At 41.2% G+C, this 11,795-nt stretch overlaps 1 protein-coding gene across 9 annotated transcripts in view; it reads left to right on the forward strand.

The window, feature by feature from the left end:
* Positions 1-11,795, forward strand: part of TTLL5 (tubulin tyrosine ligase like 5) — a 332,702-nt gene that overhangs the window by 237,797 nt on the left and 83,110 nt on the right. For 7 of the 9 annotated variants that reach the window (XM_055088626.1, XM_028496209.2, XM_055088627.1 and 4 more), the window contains one exon: positions 9,046-9,263. The exons of 1 other annotated variant lie outside the window; for it this stretch is intronic. In XM_055088626.1, coding sequence (XP_054944601.1) covers positions 9,046-9,263 — 218 coding nt within the window. Of the gene's footprint in view, positions 1-9,045; positions 9,268-11,795 lie in introns of those variants that run through there. One more of the 9 variants, XM_024117331.2, reaches the window with a different exon arrangement.

Raw genomic sequence — 11,795 nt, forward strand, 5'->3', positions numbered from 1 at the left:
CTTTTAAATGTGTCTGGTGAAAATTGGACACCTTGCTAGGTTTGCTTTAGATTTGCTTTAGAAGGGAGATTTGCTTTCAGTGGATCTGCTTTAAAAAGGGAGTCAGCATAGCGTAAATGAGGAAGGCAGTGTAGTGCGGTAGGGCTGCGAAATCAGACTCCTCCGATGACTTGGATCTCACTTACTACTTGGTAGCTTTGCCATCATGGACAAATTACGGAACCTTTTCGTGCTCTGGTTGCTTCTTCTGTGTATGGAGGTGATGATGGGACCCACCTCAAATGACTGGGAACATGCTATAACATGTAAAGCACTTAGAGCAATGCTGACCATGATAAGAGCTCAATAAAAATTCATTTCTCTTATTATTATGTATTACTTTTTTTCCATTGTGGTAAAAAACACATAACATAAACTCACCCGCTTAACAATTTTTGTGAATTGTACAGTATTGTTAACTATATGCACATTGTTGTACGACAGATTACTAAAACTTTTACATCTTGCATGACTGAGTCTCTGTATGCATTGAACAGCTCCGTTTCCCCCTCCCCTCAGCCCCGGGCATCCACCACTCTATTTTGTGTTTCTATGAGTTTGATTGCTTTAGATACCTCATATCAGTGGAATCATGTTGTATTTGTTTTTTTAGTGACTGGTTTATTTCACTTAGCATAGTGTCCTGAAGTTTCATCCATTGTAACTTATGGCAGGATTTCTTTCTTTTTTAAGGCTGAACGATGCTCTGTCACATGTATATACATTTGCTTTATCCATTCATCAGTTGATGGACGTTTAGATTGCTTCCACATCTTAACTATTGCACATAACGCTGCAGTGAACATGAGTGTGCAGACATCTCTTCTGTTATGTCTTACTTTTAACCTTAAACATACATAGCATTATAATTTCAACTTGGGGTTTTAGTTAAACCCCCTGTGCCAGAAGCAGAAATTGGTTTAAATGATATTAAAGAAGGTGGTTTAGGAGAAGTTCAAGGCTCGTAAAATATTAATTAGCTACACTTTTTAAACTAATATTTACTTGTTTGGACAGCTGAAAATTGTAGCAAGTTAATTTGTTCACAATTGCTAGAGAGAGATGTGAGGAGAAGGAATGATTAATAGTACCATGGTAAAACGATTAAAAGAATATGTTTGTCCAAAGGCATAAATGTCTTATAAACATTAAAAAAAAGAGAGAAACAGCATTAGCATCAAATTATGAGCCAGCTTTCCATGGGACACGTAGTATTTCCGTATAATAATCAAGGAAAGGTAAGGGAACTATTCTCCCAAACATACTGACAGAAATGTATTTGGTACAGCCTTTACAGAGGGCAATTTGAGAATATGTATTAAAAAGACAAAGAAGAAGCAGCCTTCTGATCTAGCTCTTCTACTTCAAGGAAATTATTTTAAGGAAATGATCCGGCATATGTCAAAAGATATAAAAATAACATGATGTTTATCACAACAGTATTCTTTTTTTTTATAATTTTAATTAATTTATTTTATTTATTTATTTTAATTTTTTTTGGCGGTGTTGGGTCTTCGTTTCTGTGCGAGGGCTTTCTCCAGTTGTGGCGAGCGGGGGCCACTCTTCCTCGCGAGTTGTGGCGAGCGGGGGCCACTCTTCATCGCGGTGCGCGGGCCTCTCACTGTGGCGGCCTCTCTTGTTGCGGAGCACAGGCTCCAGACGCGCAGGCTCAGTAGTTTTGGCTCACGGGCCTAGTTGCTCTGCGGCATGTGGGATCTTCCCAGACCAGGGCCCGAACCCGTGACCCCTGCATTAGCAGGCAGATTCTCAACCACTGCGCCACCAGGGAAGCCCACAACGGTATTCTTAAATAGCAAAAGAAACTGGTGACAGCCTAGTGTGTGTGTGGTTTCAAAATGGAAGTATAAGATTTTAGGGGGCCTACTTTTTTCCCCACTTAAAAATGTTTTAGGAACTTATTTCCTTAACTGCAAATATAGATCTACTGTGTCAGTTTATAGTATTCTACTATTGGTGATTGGTTAAGTAAATTATGAGAAACCGTGATAGAAAATACACAGCCATTAAAAACAATCATCTAGATCTACCCTTATATATATGAAAAAATGCTCAAGATAGATATTTGAATGAAAAAAAAGTCTCCAAAACATCAGATATCATATACTATTTTTGTAAGCCCATGGAAATACATGTATATACAAAGAAAATAAGTGACTATACACAGAAAAAAGTCTAAATGTTACCAGAGCTTATCTCTGAGAGTAGAATTCGAAATGACTTTTAAAACTGTTTTCCTTTTTCTAATGAACATGTTTCAAAAAAACAAAAAAAAAAAATCCTTGGTCTGCCAAGTATTGCTGGGCATTGTGGGAGAAAGAAATAGAAAGCAAAGCAGAGTCTACAGTCACAGGAGTGTAAATTTTCCATCAGACTATGAGCCTCTACCAATGTATGACTATTAATCGGTTCTGTTGTTAGAATGGGGGCTGGGGCTGTAATGAGGGAATGTCATCCATGTGATGTCTTAGGGCTAGTTTCACTGGGTTTTCTGATCATGGGCTGCAGCCCTGGTCTTAGCCAGCTGCCTCACAGTTGGACTTCTTTGGTTGTAACACACACCTAACCCAAGATCTGTTCAAGTGTCTCAATGCTATTGAAAACCCAACTCAGAGACACTGCTGGTATCTTTGGTTTGCTTACATGCAGGAGTCTGAGGCATGTTAAGTATATTTGAATATCTGTTTTTAATGTCCTGCATTGTTTCTCAGATGTTAGAAGGTACAGTTGATTTAGGGGCTGCCTGAAGCACAGTGTTTTCGGTTGGTTGGCGAATAATAGTTTCTTCTAAATTGTTCTGTCCAGGTAAGCACCTGTATTCACATCCTTTAGAATAGGTGATTTGCACTAGTCACAGCCTTCTTTCCTAGTTGCTATAGGAGAAGTTATCTTCTTAATTGGTTTTAGAAGTGGAAGGGAATGCCAGGGGACTTCCAGTCTCTTTGGCATCTCAAAGTCCTGTCTCACATGCTTGTGTCATCAGTCTCTCTCTGTATGAATGGGAGCATCTTCAGGGTTTCTGCCCCATCCCTGTCGAGGTCCTAGCATTGCCCAGTGCCTTGTTGCAGTACCGGAAGTTGTATTCTTTCTCTTGCTCAGCTTTCAATCTTGTTCCAGCTGACAAACATTGTGAATGGAAGACAGCCAAGAACTGCATGCAGGGTGGGACAAAGGCCTTTTGGAAGCTTGCTTTTGCCAAAATAGAAACAACTACCCTCACCGTCACCCTGGCCCCGAGCTTTTTACAGCATCGTATGGTTGCACAAAAGACGAAATGTGTTCTTTGCATTGAATAGCTCTCGGCCTGGTTGTAGTAGGGTGAGTGCTTAGCATGTTACCTGCTCAGGAAGATATACCATCCCAGTACTTGAGCTGCCAGAACTAGAAGTCGCTTTGTATGCTACGTAATGAGAACTTTATCCAAGTTACAATAAAAATCTCATATGGGGAGAATAATGCCCCAAATGTTTGCTCTTCTGATATCAGAGTAAAAGGGGTACAAAGAGACATTAACCCCGCTCAGATAGAGATTAACATTTACCTGCTTCATCCCCCTTAATTTTCAAAAAAATGAATTAGAGAGTTATTGATATTTCACTGCAGGGAGGCATCCAGCTCTACTCCATCACCAAGAAACCTGAGTAAAGGCTAAAAGGGGTGTTTCTCTGGAAGGAATTAAAACACACACACACACACACACACACTCCCAGTAAAACACACACACACACACACACACACACACACACACACACACTCTCCCAGAATTTAATCTCTGAACAGTGTTATCTTTCTAGTAAGAGAGCTCAGATCTTGCTTCCCTGTGACCTTCCAAGTTTCAGTCTGTGTTCTGTCTATCAGAAATTCCTCCTTCCCACCCACGAGTACCCTTCTGTTGTGGGAGAAGGAGGGCCTTTCCAGTCTTTTGTCTGTGGCCAAGCCAATGCTCAAACTGTGGTTTTCTCTGAGTCTCCTTGCTGAAGCATTGCTGTTTCCCACACCCAATAAAGAAGCAAAGGGCTTGTATTTGTTGACTAGGTCTTATACAGCTGGTGCTTATACAGCTTTCACATTCCCAGGACATTGACTGATGACGGTGCAGCCCCCATCCCTGGGTTAACCCACAAGTGCAGAGTGCTAATACTGTATGTCCAAACCTCACATTTCTTAGATATTATATGGAGAGAACTTTATATAATTCTTCTGCTTTTTTTTCTTTTCTTTTTTTTTTTTTGCGGTACACGGGCCTCTCACTGTTGTGGCCTCTCCCGTTGCTGGGCACAGGCTCCGGACGCACAGGCTCAGCAGCCATGGCTCACGGGCCTAGCCGCTCCGCGGCATGTGGGATCTTCCCGGACCGGGGCACGAACCTGTGTCCCCTGCATCGGCAGGCGGACTCTCAATCACTGCGCCACCAGGGAAGCCCTTCTGCTTATTTTTGAATGAATATCAGGACAAAACAGTTCATACAATCTGTCATTGGTAGAGTTGTAGGATTAGGGCCAATACAGGCTACGGGGTGTACCTGGGGAGACTGATTTCTGCCAGTAGTCTAAAAACATCTATTTATATGTCTGCCTTTAACATTACCTGAGTACTTTCCTGGTTTGCTTCTTAATCAGATTTGATTACTTTAATCTTATTCCATTTAGTCTTGACTTTGGTGAAACACCTGGGGGCTTGTCTATATTACTGACTTCTGGGAATTTTGGATGGCATAGAATTGTAATAATTTCATTACCCATTCAGTATATGAGCATATGATCACCAAACAACAAATGAGAACCTGGAAGCTTTTTACTGTATTTGGAAAAAGTATCTGCTTTTTTGAGATGCAGCACATGTTACATTGAGGCTGAAACAAGCTTGACTCTTTGGTAGATTGAGAATTATATCTCAGCTCAGTTAGGGTTCCACTTGGCTGCATGTAATAGGGCACCCCCCCACACACCCATGGCTTAAACAAGTTAGAGGTTTATTTTCTTTCCCCAGTGTAATCAGAAATCTAGAGCTAGGTGCTCCTAAAGCCCGTGGTGCTATCAGGAACCCGTGGTCCTCCTGTCTTTCTCCTCTGCGGTCCTTAACAAGTAACTTCCACCCTATTCCTGTCCACCTCTAGGTAGATATCCACGTTCTGGGTGAGGAGAAGAAGAGCAGTAAAGGGCAAAAGTTGTGCACCAACCAACCCAGTCTGCCCCCTTTAAAGAGCTTTCCCAGAACCTGTACCTGGAAACTTCTGTTTACAACTCAGAACTAGGTCACATGGTTATCTCAAGGTACAGGAGAGATTGGGAAATGTAATTTTTAAGTTGGGCACACATTATTACCCAAACAAAATCAGGGCAGTTTTATTGGGAAGAAAAGAAGGATTATTGGTACCCAAGCAAGTGAGTCTCCTAAGCAATAAATTCTTCTAATTTATTTTATTTTGTGTTTTGAGGTAAAGACTGATCTTATTACTTATGGAACATTGGTGTCTAAGGTCCTGCCACAAAATTTGCATCTAGGAAGGTGAATTCATTTTTGTTTGGGATCTACAGAAGGGCTTACTTACATTTGGTGGCTGAGTATAAGTTGAACACATACCCCACTAGGCACTATTCAAACTCCAGAGAATGGTCCTATTACAAGATTACATCTCTATGTAAACACAAACTTGCCTATTTTCTTGTATAGGAATTTAACTGTTGCTTAAAAAAAATCAATAGTTGGTATAATATGAGTTGTTGTTTTTTTCCATTCATGTTGTAAATGCTTATTAAGCACCTTTTATGCACAAGGCATTCTACTAGGCACTGTTAGTGAAACAAAAATTAATCAGATATAAATCCAGGCATTTCCAGTATGAATTGTCCAGAAGCAGAAAAAAGTACACATATAAGTGCCTGTGATACAAGGTAGAATGTGCTAAATGTGATAAGACACATACAAATACATTTTTATAAGCATTTAGAAGAGGGAAAGATCATTTCTGCCAAAGAGAATTGAGTAAATATGATCTGGGGAACCTACACATATGTTTTCATTTTAAGAGTTTGTTTTTGCAGCTAGTGAGCATCATTATAAGACTAGAAAACTATGTTGAAAAACGTAGAACCATCTACCATTCACAAGTCATTACAGATAAGCAGACTTACATATCAGCCCGTCCTTTGGTTCCTCAGTAAAGGGCAGTAGTTTGGGAAGGAAGGGAGCATTTCAGTTTCTGCTGTGTGCCTGGCACTTTGATTTATTTCAAGAAACCTTTACTGAGTGCCTGGGCTACATTTACTTATGTGATCTTCATTTAATCCCCAACAATCCAGCCAAGTGATTATAATTGTTTCATGAGGAAGCTAAAGCTCAGAGAGGTTAAGTAACTTGAAAAGGTCACCCAGTTTATAAGTGACAGAGCCTCCATTTGAGCCCAAGCACATTTGATTGCAGAGCCATGCTCCTTTCCACTTACCTGAGTGTCTACTTTTCGCTGATGACCTAATCTGGTTTTGTAGCCATAGTAAGTGTTGAACAGTCACTTCCTTCTTCAACCCAGTCTAATGGCAAGTCCTAGAACCAGCTGCTTGAAACTTGGGCTTCATTTGGATACTTTGATTTGTACTCAGAAAGTTAATCTGTTACCTGCTCAAATCTTATTAGAACTTGACTTCCTTTTGACTTTTCAGTAATTTATTTTTGTAATAAATAACTACATATAGATGGTACAAAATTCAAAAGGGTACAAATGATATATAGTAAAAAATTAATTTCCCTCTCCCCCTGACCCCTGCCTAGCTAACAGTTCTTTTCCATGGAGGATGCCAGGTTTTTTTAAAAGCCTTTCAAAATTGTTCTGTGCAGATACCAACACTGTATATATGTTTGTGTGTGTGTATTGGTACGTAAATGTATGTTTGTATGTATCCTTTTTTCTTTTTTACTCAAGTAGAAGCTTACTATACTTACTGTTCTGATCTTGCTCTTTTTATTCATCTTTTTATTTGTATTTAGATGTCCCGGGAAGATTTTTTAACAAAAGAAAAACTCAATGAATTTGAAATACGGTTGTCACCAGGGCAACATGTATTGAATAGATGTTCTTACTGATGGCAGTTCCGTCACAGCGTGAAAAATCTAACTCAATAAAGAATGTTTTTATTTCCAAGAGCATTTCACTAACTGGTTTTCCTCCTCTACTACTCATCCAGTGAACATGTTTGTGGATGGTCGACATAGGACTCTTCAGCCCCCATTCTGAGTTCTGGTCTCCTCCCCGCCCTGAATGAGGCATCTTTCAAGCACTCTTCAGTCTAAGCTCACTTGCTGGGAGGTAGTGGTGAAAATAGAAGCCTAGGTTAGCCCTTTCCTGCCTCCCTCCTTCCTCCCAGCTGAATCTCTCCCACAGATTTTGAGGCCCTCAGATATGGAAACAGTGCTTGAAAGGAGTGGGTTTGTTTTTGAGCCAGTCCCCACAAGCTGGCCTCTGCTGCACCGCTTGGTTACTGCAGATCACCCAACCCCTAGCCTCCCCCGCTCCCATGTACACCCCCGTGTACACACTCTGCAGCCCTGGGCTCCTGACTTTGCCCCTGGGCTCAGGTCTTCCTCAGCTCCCCTTCTGCGGTCAGAGATAGAGGCAAGCGAACAGCTCTTCAGTTCCCTCTCGGGTGGTTTCCAGAGACGGGGAACATCTCAGTCCAGTTGGTCTGTGTGAAAAAGCCCCGATCCTCCACCTCTGAAATCACTTTGCTCTTTGTCAGGCCTCTCAGCCAAACACATTCCTGCCACACAAGACCCCCTGATCCACCCCCCCCCCCATATCTGCCCAGCCCGGAACCCTTGGACACATTTTCCTGAAGTGGGACATTCCAAGGCATGAGTATAGAAGGGTTGGTTAACATTTATTTACTAAAGCTACACAGTTCATCTTTTATATCTTAAAAAATCAGTTTACCTGGTGAAGTTTACCTAAAAGGTGAATGTAAGAGCTTCTGAACTTATTCCTTTAGGCCTTGCCATGAGGAAATGACATTTCTCCCATGCCTCTTAAAATGTCGTGCCTACAAATAGATATCAGTTGCCAGAAATCCTTTTAATAAAAAGTCCTATGTATTTTGTCAATTATATTATTTCCCCCCTAATATTATTTTACATTTAAAGCTTTTATGAAGCATGTATATTGAAAGCAGTGTTAACACAATTGAAGAATCAGGAACAAAATTTGTGACACAAAAAAACTATTTCTAATGGAGTGAATAAGTTGTAAGAGTTTTTTAAGCCTCTCCCTGAGGAAGTGTACAATTAAATACATCCTTACTGCAGGTACATGTTGGTGTTTGTGACGTCTAGATGGTTTTTAGGTCATTATTTAATAGTTGTAGGCTTACCCTCGAGCGAAAATACCCTTGTTTTGCTCTTGTATTTGTATATAGTAACTACTGTTCATGTAGTAATTTTACTTTGAAAGTGTTTTCAAGTGTAGTTTTATGTTAACCTTCCGGTCATCAAGGTGTTACAATGACACACTGGCTCCTTCCCTTTCCTCCAAGGTGCGAACCTTCTACAGGAGTTCAGAGTTCTGTGAGTGGGTTGGAATTGAGTCAGGCTTCACGTCACTTTTGTTCTGTGCCGCATTTCTAGTACTCAGTACCCAACAAGAGGCATTCATTAAATACTTGTTGACTTTAACAATGAAGGGATACTAAGACTGAGAGAGACCAAATGCTTCTCTAATTCACGCATATGGACAATACATAGTACCCAGCCGCCCTGAGTCCTACTCCAGTGTACTTTCAGCAAGATAATCTCAACTCTCTGCTAAAAGAGATTTTCCTTCCCTGAACCTAAACCTGCATTGGCTTTATTGGAGGAGAAGTTTTTCCTTAAAAATTACTTAATTTTAATGGTTTCCCATTTCCTTTTGTCCCACCTCAGGATTGCAAACCAGTTACTGACTTACAGCAAACTAATTTGTGAAGGGCATCTCCATCTTTCATTTTTTTCTTTTTCTCGTAGGCGATCTTTGGCAGCCAGACACTACCTAACTCCAATTTATGGACAATAAATAATGGTGCAGCTTGCAGAATTTCAAGCGCCTCAGCTAGTGGCCAGAAGCCAACCACTCTGCCACAAAAAGTGGTGCCAGCTCCAAGTTCTTCCTCCTCCCTGGTCCCCAAACCCCCGTCCAATCACAAACAAGTCCTCAGAAAGGCAGCATCCCAGAGGGCTTCCAAGTAAGTTTTCAGTAATCTTCTGTTCAATTTCTTCTGAGTTGTATCACTTCTGTGCTAACAGTACTCTCTATTTCTGGAGGCTCAAGACAGTTTGTGCTGAAATGTTGAAAAGAACACCTGGTGGGGAATAGAGGCTAACTGGTTCTCAGCCCTGGCTGCAAATTAGAATCACCTGGGGAGCTATTGCAGCACGGCCAGTGTCAAGGCTGTACCCCGTGGGAGGGGCAGGCACTGCTCTTTTATGTTCCCCAGTGGTTGTGATGAGTGCTGCCACTGGCAGGGTTCAGGGTCATTGCTAACTAACTCTTCTGGCCTCTAGCAGGAACCTCAATCAGACAGCGCACTGGGTAGCAGTGCTGAACTGTGGGCTTGGAGGGAGGAAATGAAAACTTCCTCCTGGATGTGTTCTTCTTTGGGTCATTCTACAGAGTTAGATCTTTTCATATATATTTCAGATAAAATGCAATACTCTTCCCTTACCCCCACCCTTGCTTGTTCATTTTTAGGCATTTGAAAGGGAAGACATAGGATTGGGATTTCATTAGAGGGATTAACTTCATTGACATTAGTCATCAGGCTCTCTGTAGCAACAGTGTTTCTAATACCTTTTGTCATCTACCTGTTTTACCTCAAAAAAGACATTTCCGTACCTGAATCACGTTTTTTAGGTCACGTCCTTCACTGTACCTCCAGCCATCTTCCCTAGTAAACCAGAAATGGACTGGTAAAAGGAGTGTTGGTCCTAACATCCCCTCTCCATTTAAAATTGGGGAACTTATCAAAGATGTCTGGAAAAGGCAGGCATTCCCTGATGGATAAATGCCTAGAGGAGATTTGTGTATTTCTCTTGTTCTCATTGAGTCTCCCCATTCATCTGTCTTTCACAAAATCAATTTTAGTTGTAAGAAGGAATCCTAGGGCATAGAAAAAGCAGTTAGTGTTTTTCCCCCCTTGGATAATGAATCAAATTCTGGATTTGGATCGAAACAATCCCTCGTGGTTGTTTTAATTGTATTGCTGCCATTATTCATTTATCCAACAAACGTTTATTCAGTGCCTACCAAGTGCCAAGCACTGTTCTAAGAATAACAGGCATCGTGATGACTTTATAGAACTATCTGGAGCAGTAGGAGAGGGCAGCGGGAAGGTCGCAGTTTGTGGTTGAGAGCCAATAGCACGATAAGAAGGATGTATGGTCCCTCACCCTAGAAAGAATAGCCTTGAATCCTTAAGGGTGCAGCCTCTGGAGCCAGCCTGCCTGTGTCCCATCCCACCCCGCTCCACCCCCCGCCACACACACACACACACACACACACACACACACACACACACACACACTTTATTAACGTGAGATGTTCGACAAGTTACAAATTACTTAAACTCTTGACTTCAGTTTCCTTATTTGTGAAGTGGGGATAACAGTGTATTTGCTTCATAGGACAGTTGATAAATATTAACAGACTTTAATATCTGTAAAGTACATAGCACAAGACCTAGCACACTTAAGAACTCAGTAAGCCTTAGTAACCATTATAAGCATTCCAAAACCACACTTTCATTCCCAGGTTTGAGAAGCCCACAGTTAGGTGGGAATATCAGTGAGTTGGATATGAATGTTGAATTTGCCGGCGTGCTCCTCTTTTGTGGCTTTTCCGATTATTGCTGAGATGGCCCGTGGTGCCCCTGTGGCTAGCCTGCTGGTGGAGAGGGGGGGCTCCATCAGCAGGCAGCAGGGCTGGACATTCGAGGACCCCACTCACTGCCCTGAACTTACTGCTGGCAGGAGAGCCCTTCAGGCTTCTGAGATGGAATTGCAGCTCTATGGACAAACTTTGCTTTGCTGCATTTTTGTGGTTTCTTCTCTCTGACGGGCAGGAGTGTGGGAAAACCGGAAGCAGCTCAGCACCAAAAAAGCACAGAAGGCGGGGGGAAAGCAAGATTTCTTCAGAATTTAAGAAATATAATCCAAGTATCAAAAGGCATGCTATGAGGCGTTGTTCCAGGAAATAGTTTCCAATTTGCCTTTAAAACTCTAGCACAAGTCTCTGAAGCTAAATAAGTTAGCACTAATGGAGACCTGAACATCCTTTCCCTTATATGTAAACTGTAGTGCCGTGAGGACCCTGCTGTTTTCAATATGCTTCCGACTCTTAGGAAAAAAACATAGCATTGTTTTTCTCTGAACTGACTCAATGAAAAGTTCCCCCTAGGAGGTATCCAGATAAAGTTTTTTAAAATAATCTTTTTATTTAAGAATTATTTTAGATTTACAGAAAAGCTGTCAAGATAGTACACATAAAGATAAATAAACCCAGCTTTCCCCACGGTTAACATCCTATACTGCCATGGTACATTTGAAGACGGTGCCATACTAAGAAACTGTCATCGGTATATTACTGTGAACTAAACTCCATACTTTATTTCTTTATTTGGATTGATGAAGTTATTTTTAATCTAGAGAAACCTTTCATGGCTCCCGAAATCAGGATCCTGAGTATCAGTCGATACACTATTCTTTTTTTTTTTTTTTTT

The sequence above is a fragment of the Physeter macrocephalus genome, chromosome 11 (assembly GCF_002837175.3).
Source record: "Physeter macrocephalus isolate SW-GA chromosome 11, ASM283717v5, whole genome shotgun sequence".
Lineage (NCBI taxonomy): Eukaryota > Metazoa > Chordata > Mammalia > Artiodactyla > Physeteridae > Physeter > Physeter macrocephalus.